The sequence below is a fragment of the Triplophysa dalaica genome, chromosome 19 (assembly GCF_015846415.1).
Source record: "Triplophysa dalaica isolate WHDGS20190420 chromosome 19, ASM1584641v1, whole genome shotgun sequence".
NCBI lineage: Eukaryota > Metazoa > Chordata > Actinopteri > Cypriniformes > Nemacheilidae > Triplophysa > Triplophysa dalaica.
In genome coordinates, this window is record NC_079560.1 from 11,642,799 (window position 1) to 11,657,008 (window position 14,210).

General features: G+C 36.8%; 2 protein-coding genes across 5 annotated transcripts; both read left to right on the top strand.

Annotated features, from left to right (window-relative positions):
* Positions 1-530: 530 nt before the first annotated feature.
* Positions 531-8,350, top strand: havcr2 (hepatitis A virus cellular receptor 2). 2 transcript variants are annotated; one of them, XM_056732134.1, is made up of 7 exons: positions 531-614; positions 916-1,251; positions 1,336-1,395; positions 2,119-2,190; positions 2,296-2,345; positions 5,344-5,428; positions 7,693-8,350. In XM_056732134.1, exons 1-7 carry the CDS (start codon positions 533-535, stop codon positions 7,740-7,742), a joined length of 735 nt encoding a protein of 244 aa, XP_056588112.1. In that variant the 5' UTR covers positions 531-532; the 3' UTR covers positions 7,743-8,350. The 2 variants fall into 2 exon arrangements, with proteins under 2 accessions (XP_056588112.1, XP_056588113.1); XM_056732135.1 differs by lacking the exon at positions 2,119-2,190.
* A 79-nt stretch (positions 8,351-8,429) lies between these two features.
* havcr1 (hepatitis A virus cellular receptor 1) lies at positions 8,430-11,517 on the top strand. Of its 3 annotated transcripts, XM_056732131.1 has the most exons (9): positions 8,433-8,565; positions 8,823-9,161; positions 9,525-9,614; positions 9,887-10,081; positions 10,283-10,369; positions 10,509-10,558; positions 10,642-10,717; positions 10,803-10,839; positions 10,988-11,517. In XM_056732131.1, exons 1-9 carry the CDS (start codon positions 8,511-8,513, stop codon positions 11,115-11,117), a joined length of 1,059 nt encoding a protein of 352 aa, XP_056588109.1. In that variant the 5' UTR covers positions 8,433-8,510; the 3' UTR covers positions 11,118-11,517. The 3 variants fall into 3 exon arrangements, with proteins under 3 accessions (XP_056588110.1, XP_056588111.1, XP_056588109.1); XM_056732132.1 differs by lacking the exon at positions 9,887-10,081 and having other exon boundaries at positions 8,430-8,565; XM_056732133.1 differs by lacking the exons at positions 9,525-9,614; positions 9,887-10,081 and having other exon boundaries at positions 8,430-8,565.
* The last annotated feature ends 2,693 nt before the right edge of the window (positions 11,518-14,210 follow it).

Below are 14,210 nucleotides of genomic sequence, written 5' to 3' on the forward strand. Positions count from 1 at the left end.
AAAAAACATCCAAGTTAGAATAAGCACATACAAAGTCTTATTTTAATTATATTAAAGAGACTTGTTTTATTCATTTTCTATTTGAATTGGAATTTATTATTTGACGAAATATATTTTAATTTTACAAAGAAATCAGCAGCATTTGAGTAATAATAAAAGGGCACTTGTTCATTTCTTATTCATCTCAATTTATCTCATTGTGAGATCAGTATAGTGAATCGTATCGCATCGTGAGCTGTGTGAATAATCACTTATAATTATAAATTATATAATCATTTTAAAATAATAATTTCCTTTATGTTTTCAAACAAACTACATGAGCAGGGTTGCTGATAATTATTTAAAGCATTAAAGCATTGTCTGTTATTCAAAATTTCAAAAATTTTCTATATTTTAAATTTACACTTAAAAGGAAAATTGCCAATATCTGGCACTGTGAAGCAGACCAAGAGCGTGTTGAAGTTATGCCTCCTGTTGAACAGCCTCTTTGGAAAAGAGAAGTTGTATTTTTAGAGCGTGAGCCATTTGCACAATGATGAGTGTCTTCAAGTGTGAGACAGCACAGAAAATGGTTGTTTTTCTATTCCTTATCACATCAAGTGTTCTTGTATCTGGTGAGTAAAAATAATGCTTATTTCAGCAGTGCAGTACTATTTATATTTCATATCTGTGATCCTTGTGTTCTTTTTCTTGTTGTCTGCATGTCTTGTGCTGTATTTCTGCACCAAGACCACTGAAGAAACAATGATTCCATACACAATGATTTCTTACATGACTTAGTTTTATATGTAGCCTCTTATGTATCATGAAGCGTTTTTTTTCTGGAAGTCAGGACATATTGTGTAAAAAGTTTTTGCAAAATGAGGGTGAAACAATTTTGAACTATGCTGAAACCTCTCTTTACTTGTGATGTAGACTGCGTTATATCTTCAATGGTGTTCGGACAGGTTGGGGAAACCATTACCCTACCATGTAAATATGATATTGACAGACACGGTATATTAAACATTTGTTGGGGGAGAGATCAGTCATGGTTCACCTGTGAGAATACACTCATCTCCACTGACGGTTTGCAAGTTGACTACAGAGAGACGCCTAGGTTTAGCCTGGCTGGTAGGCTTGAACGAGGGGATGTTTCGCTCACTATCAAGGGCGCTAAGGAGAAGGATGCTGGGCTGTATGTGTGCCGAATCGAGGTCCCTGGACTTTTCAATGATGCTAGTAACACTGTTTATCTCTTCATCAGCAATAGTGAGTAAACAACTAATTTAATCTTTTTGTGAATTTTCTTGTGCTCAGATGTGGTGATGTATTTTTGTTGTGCTTGCATATAAGGACCGGATCCGAAAAGATTCACACAATCGGCCCTTACAACAGCGAAGCAGGAAAAGCAAGGTTTGCAAATCTGTCCTACGTGTAAATCAGATTTAAATACACTATGTTAAAAAACAGAACTGAACGTATGTACAAAACTTTTTGTGTTACTTTGAACTCAACCTAGTGTTGTCCCTTTTATATATTTAACACAAAATCAACACAATATCACTCATCATAAAAAAACAATACTTCCATAATACAAAAATGTGTTATCATTTACCGCATCCATAAGGACAGGATAGCAAAGAGCATCCAAACAAACTAAACTAAATGCATCAGGTTAGTACAATGTTGTATGAAACCCCAATTTTTTTTAAAACAAATATCATATTTGTTTATTATAATAAACACTTTTATGTTGGGTAACCACTTTATCAAAATGTCAAATCCGGGTCCTCAGGCATAACCAGTTGAGAACCACAGCCCTACAACACACTAATGAAATCTTCCTTTCTTGACATTCATTAATTTAAATTATTTATTAAATAAATAATCAATTAGTGAACAATGGGAGACACTTAATTTATTCATCATTAATAAATTATTCACTTAACAATTTCAATGTAGTGCAACTGCACTACAAGTATAGGTCACGAATCATTGAAGACATTTAACAGTCACTTCTATGGCTAGTGTTAACTTTTAAAGTAGGAACATAAAGCGCATTGATGATAAAACAGGGTCACATGAATTATAATAACTTCAGCTTTACTGTTTTGTTTACTATTATGTTTTACACAGTCTACTCTGTATTCGACCCAATCAGACTTACTACTGAAGAATATATTAGATCAGAAACAAGAAATGCAGCAGGTAAAAATATAACCATGACAACACCCTTATTACATGGAAAGCACTGCTGAAATATCATCCAGTAGTTTTAAATATACTAAATGCAAATGTATTGATTTATTTCAGATGTTACTGACATCCACGTAGGAAAATCCATTGCCGGGGTCCAAACCGAGGTAGTGCACTGATACATTGTATTAGCAAAAGCAGCAGTTGTGCATTTGCTTGGATTATGTATATGTAGGGTATCTCAAAGAAGTGAGTACACCCCTCACATTTATTTAAATATTTTATTATATCTTTTCACAACACTGAAGAAATGATACTTTTCTACAATGTAAAGTAGTGAGTGTACACTGTAAATGTAGATAACAGTGTAAATTTGACTCAACACACAGCCATTAATGTCTAAACCACTGGCAACAAAAGTGAGAAAGTGAAAATGTCCAAATTGGGCCTAAAGTGTCAATATTTTCCAGCACTGCCTTAACCCTCTTGGGCATTGAGTTCACCAGATGTTTACAGGTTTCCAATGGAGTACTCTTCCACTCCTCCATGTCGACATCACAGAGCTGGTGGATGTTAGAGACCTTGTGCTCCTCCACCTTCCGCTTAAGGATGCCCCATGGATGCTCAATAGGGTTTAGGTCTGGAGACATACTTGGCCAGTCCATAACCTTTACCATCAGCTTCTTTTTGGGTAGTTATAATGTTGGAATACTGCCCTGCGTCCCAGACTCCAAAAGGAGGGGATTGTGCTCTGCATAAGTATGTCACAGTACATGTTGGCATTCATGGTTCCCTCAATGAACTGTAGCTCCTGAGTGCGGGCAGCACTCATGCAGACCCAGACCATGACAATCCCACCACCCTGCTTGACTGTTAGCAAGTCACACTTGTCTGTGTACTCCTCACCTGGTTGCCGCCACACACGCCACACACACTTGACACCCTCTGAACCAAATACGTTTATCTTGGTCTCATCAGACCACAGGACATGGTTCCAGTAATCCATGTCATTAGTCTGCTTGTCTTCAGCAAACTGTTTGCGGGCTTTCTTCTGCATCTTCTTTAGAAGAGGCTTCCTTCCTTCCTTCCTTCTTATTTTTTTCAGATCCTCAGAGAGTTCACTTACACCTTTTCTCCGATGACTAAAGCTTTTAATAACGCAGTGAATAGTACATGGCCATTGGTTTGTACAAAGTAAAACTTTGAACCAATGGCAGCGAATCTGCACGGACCTATGGCTATGGAGCCCGCCAAACTGGGCGAGGCTTATGGCTATAAAAGCAGACACATCGCAGCAGTGTCCTCAGATGTCTTCTCCTTCAGCGACTCTATCTTCGCTACTTCAGACTGATTTCTCCGTCGAAAAGCCTCTGCAGGGGATTGGACCCCTGCTCAGCTGCCTCGCTGTCTCTCAAGCACTGGTAAGCAGCTCCGGTCTTTTCCCCTTCCGCCATCCATTGAGTCCTAAAAGAGCTAATTTTCGAGCAAGTTGTTGCAAATGCCGCGTCGTCCCTGTCACTCTTGTGGGTCTTCCTACATGCCACTGATGGTCACGGCGAGTGCGTCTCATGCTTGGGGTTATCCCACGCTGAAGAGGCACACAAAGATATGAAATGCTCTCATTGTGAGAGCATGAGTATCTCCTCTCTGCGCTCACGGATAGCTTTCTTCTTAGAGAGCGTATCTTCCCCATGTGCCCTCCCATTTTCTTCCTCCCAAGATGTCAGGAAAGAGCAGCAGGGTAGAGGATCTAAGTGCTTGGGGAAGAGCGGGCTCACACCACACGAGGGAATGGAATGGGAGAGGTTTAAAAATCCACTCCTGTGTCACCGTCTAGTCTAGGCTAAACTCATCCCGGGAATGGATGAGTCTGGAACCGACCCTGCATCTTTCAGAGAGCTGCGGTGCGCAACCGATCTCGCACTACGCTTCACCAAAGCCAAGGCCCATGAGAAAGGCTGATCCATGGCCAGTCTCATCGTGCTCGAGGTGGTCATTCTGTACTTTTTCCCAGTGGTGTGTAATAGCGCTACCTGCTGTACAACAGTACTAACACTGATTGCCCTAAAAACTCGTCTTTGGCAGGGAAGCATTTTTTTTAAATGACGAGATAACTCGTCAATGGAGGTGAAAGAGTTAGCGGGCTCACACTAGGTCGCCGGACTGACAGTTCCTTCCAACCGCACTGGCACCAAACACACTGTCTTTGGGAAGAATAACTGTCTGGGCCTCTTCTTAGATTAGCCCCATACGCGCCCACAGGGTTCCCCTGCTCCATACTTTACCCCCGAGCCTTGGCTCCATGGTAAACTGGTGTTTATCATTCCTCTTGTAGCACGGCAGGATTATATTGGTTGCCCATAGCATCCTACTACACAGTACGAGTGAAGTATCTATAGGGAACTGTAATACAGTTCAAAGTAGGAAAGAAGGAGGGAGGATCCGGTTGAACGTTAATCAGCTTTTTAATCAAAATAAACAAACAGCCACAGCCGGCAGCCACCTCACGCAGTACATCCGAAACCCAGAGGGCACCCTCACGCAGAAACTCTGAATATGGGATACAGAAGAAGAAAGATTAGTTCTAGGAAATGCCAATGGACATATTCTTTCGCTGTTTTTCAATCCTTTTCAGGTATTTTCATGATAATAAAGTAAATTTATAGTGATGATGTTTGACGAGTGTTGCTTTTTCAAATGCACGTTATAAATGACTCGACCTCGTAGTAATTTTAGATCGAGCAGTACTTTCTACTGCTTACGAAAGAGCTGTTTATAAGAATCGATTTCAGAATCGATTTTAGACATGTATAATTAGCATTAATCGCGATATACATCGCCCACCTAGTTCAAAGGTTTAGACATTAATGGCTGTGTGTTGAGTTATTTTGAGGGGACAGCAAATTCACACTGCTATACAAGCGGTTCACTCACTACTTTACATTGTAGCAAAGTTTAATTTCTTCAGTGTTGTAATAATCAGATATTTAAAAAATGTGAGGGGTGTACTCACTTCTGTAAGATACTGTATACATTGTATACATGTTTGTGAAATGTGTGTGTTTATGTACATGTATGTGTTTTTATATTGGCTTTATCTATTTTGTGCATGATTAAAATTTAGATAATACACACAGACATTCTCTGTGCTTTTTGTTTTTCTAGGAAACAATAGAAACATTTGTCATAAATGCAGTGAGAGTGGGAGCAATTGTCTTCATCCCTGGTTTAATCATCATATTTCTGTTTAGTAAGTATATTAGCAATGCTTTCATGCTCAAGCTCTAAACAAAATGCTTATAAAGAAGCACAATAAGTAGTTCTGGTGAAATTCACTAGGAACCTCTCCAAGTTACATTTAACATATCACAGGTTCTTTAATCATACTTAAAAATTATATATTTTGAAAAAATTAAGCCTATTTTGGTGTGACAATTTGATGCTCTTTCTCTCTAATGCACATTTTGGTTTTTATACACTGCGGGGACTTTCCATAAACGTTCTGGCTTTTACACATGCATTTTTACATTATCAAGTAAGCATAATTTAGTATGTTTTGTAATCTATTTGAATCCACAATGAAGGTGGACTTCTAAAATCATTTTGGTCCCCACATTGTATAGAAACCTGTACACACACTTGGAATATCTTAATTTAAATAAAAAGAAAGATAGTAGTGCAAGAATATGCATAAAAAATAGAAATATCTAGCTACATAACTATAATTAATATTGTTTTTTAATTGTTTTTCACATTAAGGCAATAATAATGACAAATATCATACCATATACTGTATCATAAATCATATCGATCACCGATCCTCGATCACTGAAAGCTGTATCGGCCGATACCGATCATCGATAACAGGAGCTATTTGAAAATTTCTCAGAACCATTTTTTATTAAACTATATTTAACAACAATTTACATCAAGTATTCAAATTAAGAGAAGAGAAAGTCTAATGAATTAACAAATTACTATTAGAAAGCAAAATATTTACATAAAACATAGCAGCCTGTTACAAGAGTCTTTGTCTTGCACAATATATTGGCCGTGATCAAAGCAAATTTATTTCATTATTTTATCTGATAATCTGATATTTCTTTATGCTTCTTACTGTCCTTGCAGTAGGGCTGACGCTTTTAAAAATGTCTCTGTTAGACAACTGAGTAGAGGTTGCGCTTGACTTTTATTTTAGAGTTTTCATTTATGCATTCAATGTTTCTGTTGTCGGACATAAAAATTACAATTACAATCTAATTATAAGCAAATGTTTATGCTCATATATCCAATCAGTAACAATAACAGGTGCCTGTAAAAGGTGTTTTTTACTCACAAGAAAGCTATTCATATACTGCATGTGCTGCTTCTGCCACTCACTGAACAGAGAAAACACAGAGACATTTTTCCACTTACTGAAAGCTACTATTTATCCAAAAAGAGGCTATTTTATGAGGTAAAAACTCTGTAAACACGGCACCACATGTGCGTTTAGAAAAACTGAGCAGGCATTTGAGAGTAAGCTAATGAAAGGAAACACACATCCCTTCGCGATAGTCTACATCCTTCCTTCACGTTCAGTCCATTCACGATCACGTTCTGTTGACACGAAATGATAAATAGGCTAATTACAAATCGCCTTTAATGTAGTCCATCAAAATGACGGATTGCCTTCAGGTTTGTCCATCACTGGTTAAGAAAATGACAGAGAAGTTTCGTTGATGCGATCTCTGCCGCTGAGTGGTGCTCGAGCTGCTAAACTATACCGCTCTCTCAAAGCACTAGCTAACTTTGAAAACTACTCACACACCTTTCCCAGATAACACAATCCATCTGGCTTACCTTTATTTGACGTCTGCATTTACATCTACAATACATAGTTTGCTAATCTGCAATACGTCTCGGAGACGTCTGAACCTGTGTTATACGTCTGTTAAAGATCTGTTGCGTAAAAGCATCTGCTAAACATCTTAGAAAGAGCAGATTTACATCCATTCTAAATCATGAACATCTTACAGACGTCGTCTAGATGTCTAATTAACATCTGACAGCAGACATCTCCGAGACGTATTGCAGATGAGCAAACTATGTATTGTAGATGTCTGTAAGATGTAAAAGCATATAATATATCATACATCAAATCATATCGTATCCTATATAATATCACACCATATACAGAATCATACTATATCATGTACTGTACCGTACAGTATCATATCATTATATATTTTTCTTTAGACTTTGAAGTGAATTGTGACCTGGACATATTCCTGGTTTTGGATTAATTCAAATTCTTTCTCAGCATCAGTATGTTTAGTACCCTTCAAGGAAAAAAAAGAGCATCAAATTGTTCCATATGGTTTGATGGAAAGTTCTGCAGATCCACAGGCTGCAGGCAATGTTAAATTTGGCTCTTAGATTTTGTCTTTGTGGCTAAGTGGAAGTGAAAGAGATGACTCATGGACCGTTCTGCTTACGGTGCATTAACACATTCATCTAACGCTCTGCCCTTAGGACTGCGGCTCTCTATACAACAAAGCAGAAGCAGGGGAATAAACCCCTAAAACCAGCAGTTACAAAGCATGAATGTGGAGTGATGTAGTCAGTGATGACACATTGTGGCTGTGTGAAGCACTTGTATGATGTATGAAAATTGTATGGCTTGTTTTCAAACTGACTGTTATATTTTTAATAGTAACTGATCCGCATATTACAACATAATCAGACTTTTTAGATGAATCTGAGATTACTTATTTACAGCGACATTATTGTAAAATGTAGATAGTGGAACACAATGCTTGTAAGTGTTCCAGGGTGAGGTCATTTTAGTGGAAATGTTTTTTAAATACAGACCTCTTAACCCTGTCACGCAACCGTTTCTCAGAAATCAATTACTGTATGTTTCTTTGTCCAAACTCCACATGGCCTTAATAAAGTTTTGAATGTTTTAAGAACATGATTGGCTGGTTTAATCACAAAGCAACATGGTACAATAGTGGCCTCTAGAGTCTGATGCAGCTGTTTTTAAAAAGTTTAATAAAAACGAGAACACCAATGATTTAGGCCTACGATTAAATAACAACATGAAATAGTTGGCTTATAGTTTTAATAATACGGCTATTAACAGTAAAGCGTCTCTCAGTTTGAACAAATCTGTTTAGGTTACTCGAAGTTGACCATGTACCAAGTAGAAGTGAAACTTAAAAAAAAAAGAAGCCAGAGAGCAGATGGTAAAAAAGTGTGGTGGTCATGTGCATGTCAACTTCCTTGAAATGTGAGAGAAACACGGTCGTCTTCACCATTGCTTGCAGAGAGACTGAAAGCATTTCATCATGACTGATCTTCACAGATGGATCTTTGCATCCTGGTTAATATTTTACTTGTCAAGTAAGTCTCAAATCATCATATTGTAGTTACAGAGCTTTTGTACCAAACAGGAAAAAACTGAATGACATATATAATGTCAAATTCATTTTTAAATGTTTTTGTTTGTTTGTCTGTATTATATTTTTCATAATATTTTGTTTTTTTATTGTTTTGTGAAATACAACAACCTGTCATCTCATTTGAAGTGAACAAGTATATACATTTAAACTACAATATTATGAATATTTACTTTCTCTACCGGTTTCTCTCTTTTTCAGTGTGTAAATGTGACGTCCTAGTACAGTATTTTGAAGGTGAAAGGGCAACTTTGCCATGCAAGTATGACAGTCGATATCATGGAAAATGTCACATATGCTGGATGAAAGGAGATATTCCCAAAATGGGATGTGGTGATGAAATTATAGCAAGTGATGGTTATAAAGTAGTAAGGAGAACGTCACACAGATACCAGCTGACAGGAGACATCCCGCATGGAGATGTTTCTCTGACGATCAGTAACATCCAGAAAAAAGACTCTGGCAAATATGGATGTCGCATACATGTTCCTGGATGGTTTAATGATGAGACGTATAACGTCAACTTGATTGTTAAAGACGGTAAGTATCTACAGCAAAAAACTGTCAATTTTCTTGAGATATTTGTCTGAATTGTATGCGTTTTTCATCATTCATTCATCACAGATGACCTTACGTGTCATACTTATATTTTAGCAATATCAATAAATGTTTTAATTAATATATAAGTATTATTTAATTACAATTAGAAATACTGATAATAATACTTTTAATATTAATAGTTCTTTACATTCATACAATTGATTTTTCATTATTATATCACTCTTAGTAATAGTTATTTTTAATTAACATTACAATAATATATCTGTTATTTTTAATATAATTCTTATACATTTTACAGTGAAACAATAACACATTTTAAATTTAAATACACTTTCTTCCAAGCACCTACTCCAACAACACAGGAAACAGTGTCCGTGCCCAGCATCACCTCTGAGCGTCAAACAACAGTATTCACCTCAGACATGACAGAGGGTATTATAAGTATAGATATGTATAAATTGTAATGTTTTCACATTGTCTTCGTGGATCTGTTATGGCTGAATGATGAAATTCACATAAATTTCCATTGATCATCCTACAGGCTACCTTTTTAAGGTGAAAAGTATTGAAAAGTCATTACCTAACATCATTCAGTCATTACAGATAAGATCAGTACTATCTACAGATCGGAAATTTTCTGATACAGCCATTGCTCCTTTAAATCTGTTAACTTAAAAAGCAACATTTTATATCCTGTTTCAAAGCAACTGTTTCGACCACACCAGAACCTGTGGCTGTAACCACTATACCAGGCTCTGTAACCACTTTCCCAGGCGCTATAACCACTATACCAGGCGCTATAACCACTATCCCAGGCGCTATAACCACTATCCCAGGCTCTATAACCACTATCCCAGGCTCTATAACCACTGAATCAAAGAGCACTCACACAGCGACAGGTATCATCATTTTAATCCGGCAGTGAATCTATAATGACTGAAGAACAACACTTACTCATTTTCTAAATTTTTCATAATAGACAACTACATTTCAGAGACCCATTTGACATCTAGTCATTAAAGATCTCTGCTTTTATAGACACTTTTATTGGTAGCCAGTCAATGTACAACATTGTGATTTTTTATTTTTTTTTCGATTAGACATTCACACAACAAAAGAGAGTTCTACAATCTTTGGTTCTTCAGAAAGCAGCACTACTGCGCTGTGGCCCTCTAATACAACACACGGTACAATAAAGCATATTTCATTTTTAGCAGTTTTTTTAATATAGCTTAAATCATTTTTTATTTAGTTTGATTGAAATGTACATATGGGAATACATACATGTTGATTGATCACCATGTTTGTGTTTTGGTTATAAAATAGACAACGTTGTTGACTATCATGAACAATCCTTGGTGGTAAACAAAAAGAGCGTGAGTATTTTATCAATACAGAAATCTGATAAGTTATGATGCATTGGAATTTTTCATATGCTGATACTGATTTGTTTTTAAAGGTGAACACATCTGCGATTATTGTGCCTGTTCTACTGTTATTGTTGGGTGTAATAGTAATTGCTGTCATTCTGACATGTAAGTGCAGTTTATTTTGTAAATTTAAATTATTGTCTTGTCATTTTGAAAAAAAAATGTTTTACCATCTACGTTCACTTTTCAGGGAAGCAAAAGAGGAAGAGCAGAGCAGTGGCAGAAATGTAAGTGAATCTTGAGTCATTTGGTTAATTTCGATTTCAGGATCAAAAACATCATGCTTAAATCAACTGTATTTTGACTTAATGTTTTGGGGCATTGTGGGACATTAAGAGATGACTCTCATGATTTGGTGTTATGTTTATCCCTCAGTGCTCAGAACTCAGAGAACGCTGTCATCTACAATAACTCGGGCAGCACTGTTGGCCTGTACAGCAGAGAGATGGCCGTGAACAATATCTATCAGATAGAGCCTGAAACTGAATATGAACAGTGGCATTAATATCTTACATTGACTTCTGATGGTTTTATATTGGTCGGTGGACTGGACACCTAATTTTATTGTTTTTCAGTTTGTGACCGATGTATTGTGAAATCACAGACTAAACTAGACTAACCTTTAGTCTCCTGAAAAATAAATATTGTATGCCAACCCCTCTTTCGTAGAGTGCCTAACATATTGTAACGCTATTTTTTTATTGAAATGTATCTTTATTTTTGTTCACTTAAATTTTTTGAATAATTTACTGAACTTGAGTTTGTAGAATAAAACCTTAGTCATAGCACATTTTACATAAACAGCTTATAAGAGTTTATGTTAAACTAGATCAACGAAGGTCATTGTTAAAACTTAGTGTAAGTTTATAAAAATGTGTAAGTCAATAAAAAAATGAAATCACGAAGCTTCTTCTGTTTTCCTGATACCTCTGTGCTATCTTCCAGTTATAAGGATCTGTTATGTATTTCCTATGCATCACTGCTTCTGGTTCAATGCTCGCAAAAGACCTCTCACCACAAAAAAACAAAATGATACTCATTGAAATTGATACAGCTTAAGGATGAATGAATATTGCATTCTCAGAATGTAAAAACGATACCAGAGTACATCACTCGTGTTCCGCATTTACTTGACTAACCCCTGATAGACTGAGAAACTACATATTTCCGTCACTTAAATTACTTTCCTATATGTAAACAGTTGAAATGTACATGTAAACATGAAAATGATATTTAAATTAAAGTTAGAAAGTTTAAATTGAATCGACTTGATGAATAAACCGGTTGAAGACATTTTCAATACTTATTTAAAGGGATAATTTGAACAACAAAAAATTCTGTCATCATTTACTCATCCTAATGTAATTCAAAACTGATTGACTTTCTTCTGCAGAACACTAATTATGCTTTCACACCGCAAGCGACAAAGCGAGGCGATGTCATTTATTTCAATGGAGAGCCTGCGACTGGAGTGACAGTAACCGTTGGCAACAGGAAGTGGGGATGTCTAGCGACGTGGCAAAGTTGAGATTTGATGAGCGACCTTCGGGATGACTACCAGTGGGGGTAATGCAACGAAGGTGACGCATCCGTCTCTCATCAGTTACTGCAGGGATTGTTTATAAATGTTACTAGAGCAACCAAAACTAGGAATGCCTTCTATCGATCTCGTAGCAAGAGACTAGCGACACACGGTGACACAGTCGCTGGCGTTCTGAACGCACTGAAGAATGTTAGCAACCAGAGGTGGGTTGAGTAGCCAAATATTTTGCTCAAGTAAAAGTCCAAGTACAAAAATAATTACTCAAGTACAAGTAAAAGTCATAGCACAGCTGACCCACTATAAAGAAAAGAGAGGATCCTTGCAAAATGGAATTCAGATAACTCAATCATCTACAATAACTCTGGCAGCAGTGTTGGCCTTCACAGCAGAGAGATGGACGTGAACAATATCTATCAGATAGAGCCTGAAACTGAATATGAACAGTGGCATTAATATCTTACATTGACTTCTGATGGTTTTATGTTGATCAGTGGGAACTTTATTGTTTTTCAGTTTGTAACAGTTATAGTGAGATATCACGGACTAAACTAGACTAACCTAGAGTCTTTAAACAGATTAATTTGTATGCCATATGCTCCAGAGTAGAGTGGCTGACATATTGCAACACTTTTTCATTATTAAAAAGTATCTGCATGTTTGTTCACTTGAAATGGTTTTGAATGGTTTAGTGTACTTGGGTTTGTAGTACTAAAGCTTTAGTCATCAAATAACCAGGTTATAAAAGTTTGTTAAACCAAGCAATGCTGATTCTAGTGAATTTTAAAATCAAAGAGGTCATGCAACATAGAAGGGACATCAAAATGAATCAATGTTGAAACATAAGTTTAGAGGTCTGATGGAATGTGCTTGTTTATTGTTTTATACTGTTATACTATTGTGTCTACTTATGACATTTGCGTGTTTTTTACATCCATAAACATCAAAATCAATAAGTAATAGGCTATTTTCTACACTGGTTTTGAGGCCAGCTCTGCAAACGTTTGGTTTTAATGGGAGTGTCGCATTGAAGACACTTTGAAGTAAACCCCCACTGCTTTGATTGGATAGAAGTTTGCGTAGTTGGAGCCTTCTGTGAATTTGGTCCCCAGGTAATACTCATCTTGTGCAAATAGTGCTCAGGGCACATCAAGAGATCTCTAACAAAGCATAGTGACGCATAGTACAAAAATGTTTTACCCACATTCCATTCCATTCCATTTTCTACAGCTTATCCGAACTACCTCGGGTCACGGGGAGCCTGCGCATATCTCAGGAGTCATTGGGCATCAAGGCAGGATACACCCTGGATGGAGTGCCAACCCATCGCAGGGCAGTTTTACCCACATAAGATTGATAATTTTAAACTCTCCACAAATCCAGTGTCAATCTCTACCTTGTTCACGAAGGAATCTTTGGAGAAATGAAACGAACAAACACTTCATGTTTTTCCCACATGAGCTGGAACGTCTTTAAAAATAAACTTTAACCCTCATTCCTAATATCGGAATCTGAAGGAAGGTTATGCAGCGACTGTATTCTTCCACAACCGGGGATGCCACAATATTTAGCAAACTTTTACGGCATTAAAGGATTCATAATACAAGTGTAGCTTAAATGTTATGTTTATATTCCATATGAAGGAGTGGAAAACGATCGCATTACGCTGTCAGTGTACTATCTGCAACCCACTGTCATCATAACCTTCTGAAAAAAAAAAAAAACTACATAGACATCATGTTTTATGCGTATGTTAGAGACAGAGTATGTGAGCGGAGCAGGAGGGAATAAGAGAGTGGAGCGATTCATGTTTTACTCCAACCACTGTGTATTTTTTAAGCCGGCGTTAGAAAAAGCATCACTGGTAAAAATCTTTTAGACAAAAAAATTGGCACTGACATTTTTTAAGAAATGTCAGGGCAAGTTATTTTTAGTTAAAGCGGCCCTGCAACGATGTGTCATGCATTCTGAGTTCTTTACATTCTTAACCATGCTCTCTTCTCATGCTTAACATGGTCTGCTTGCTAAAAATGAGTCGGGCGTATTACATAGTATTTC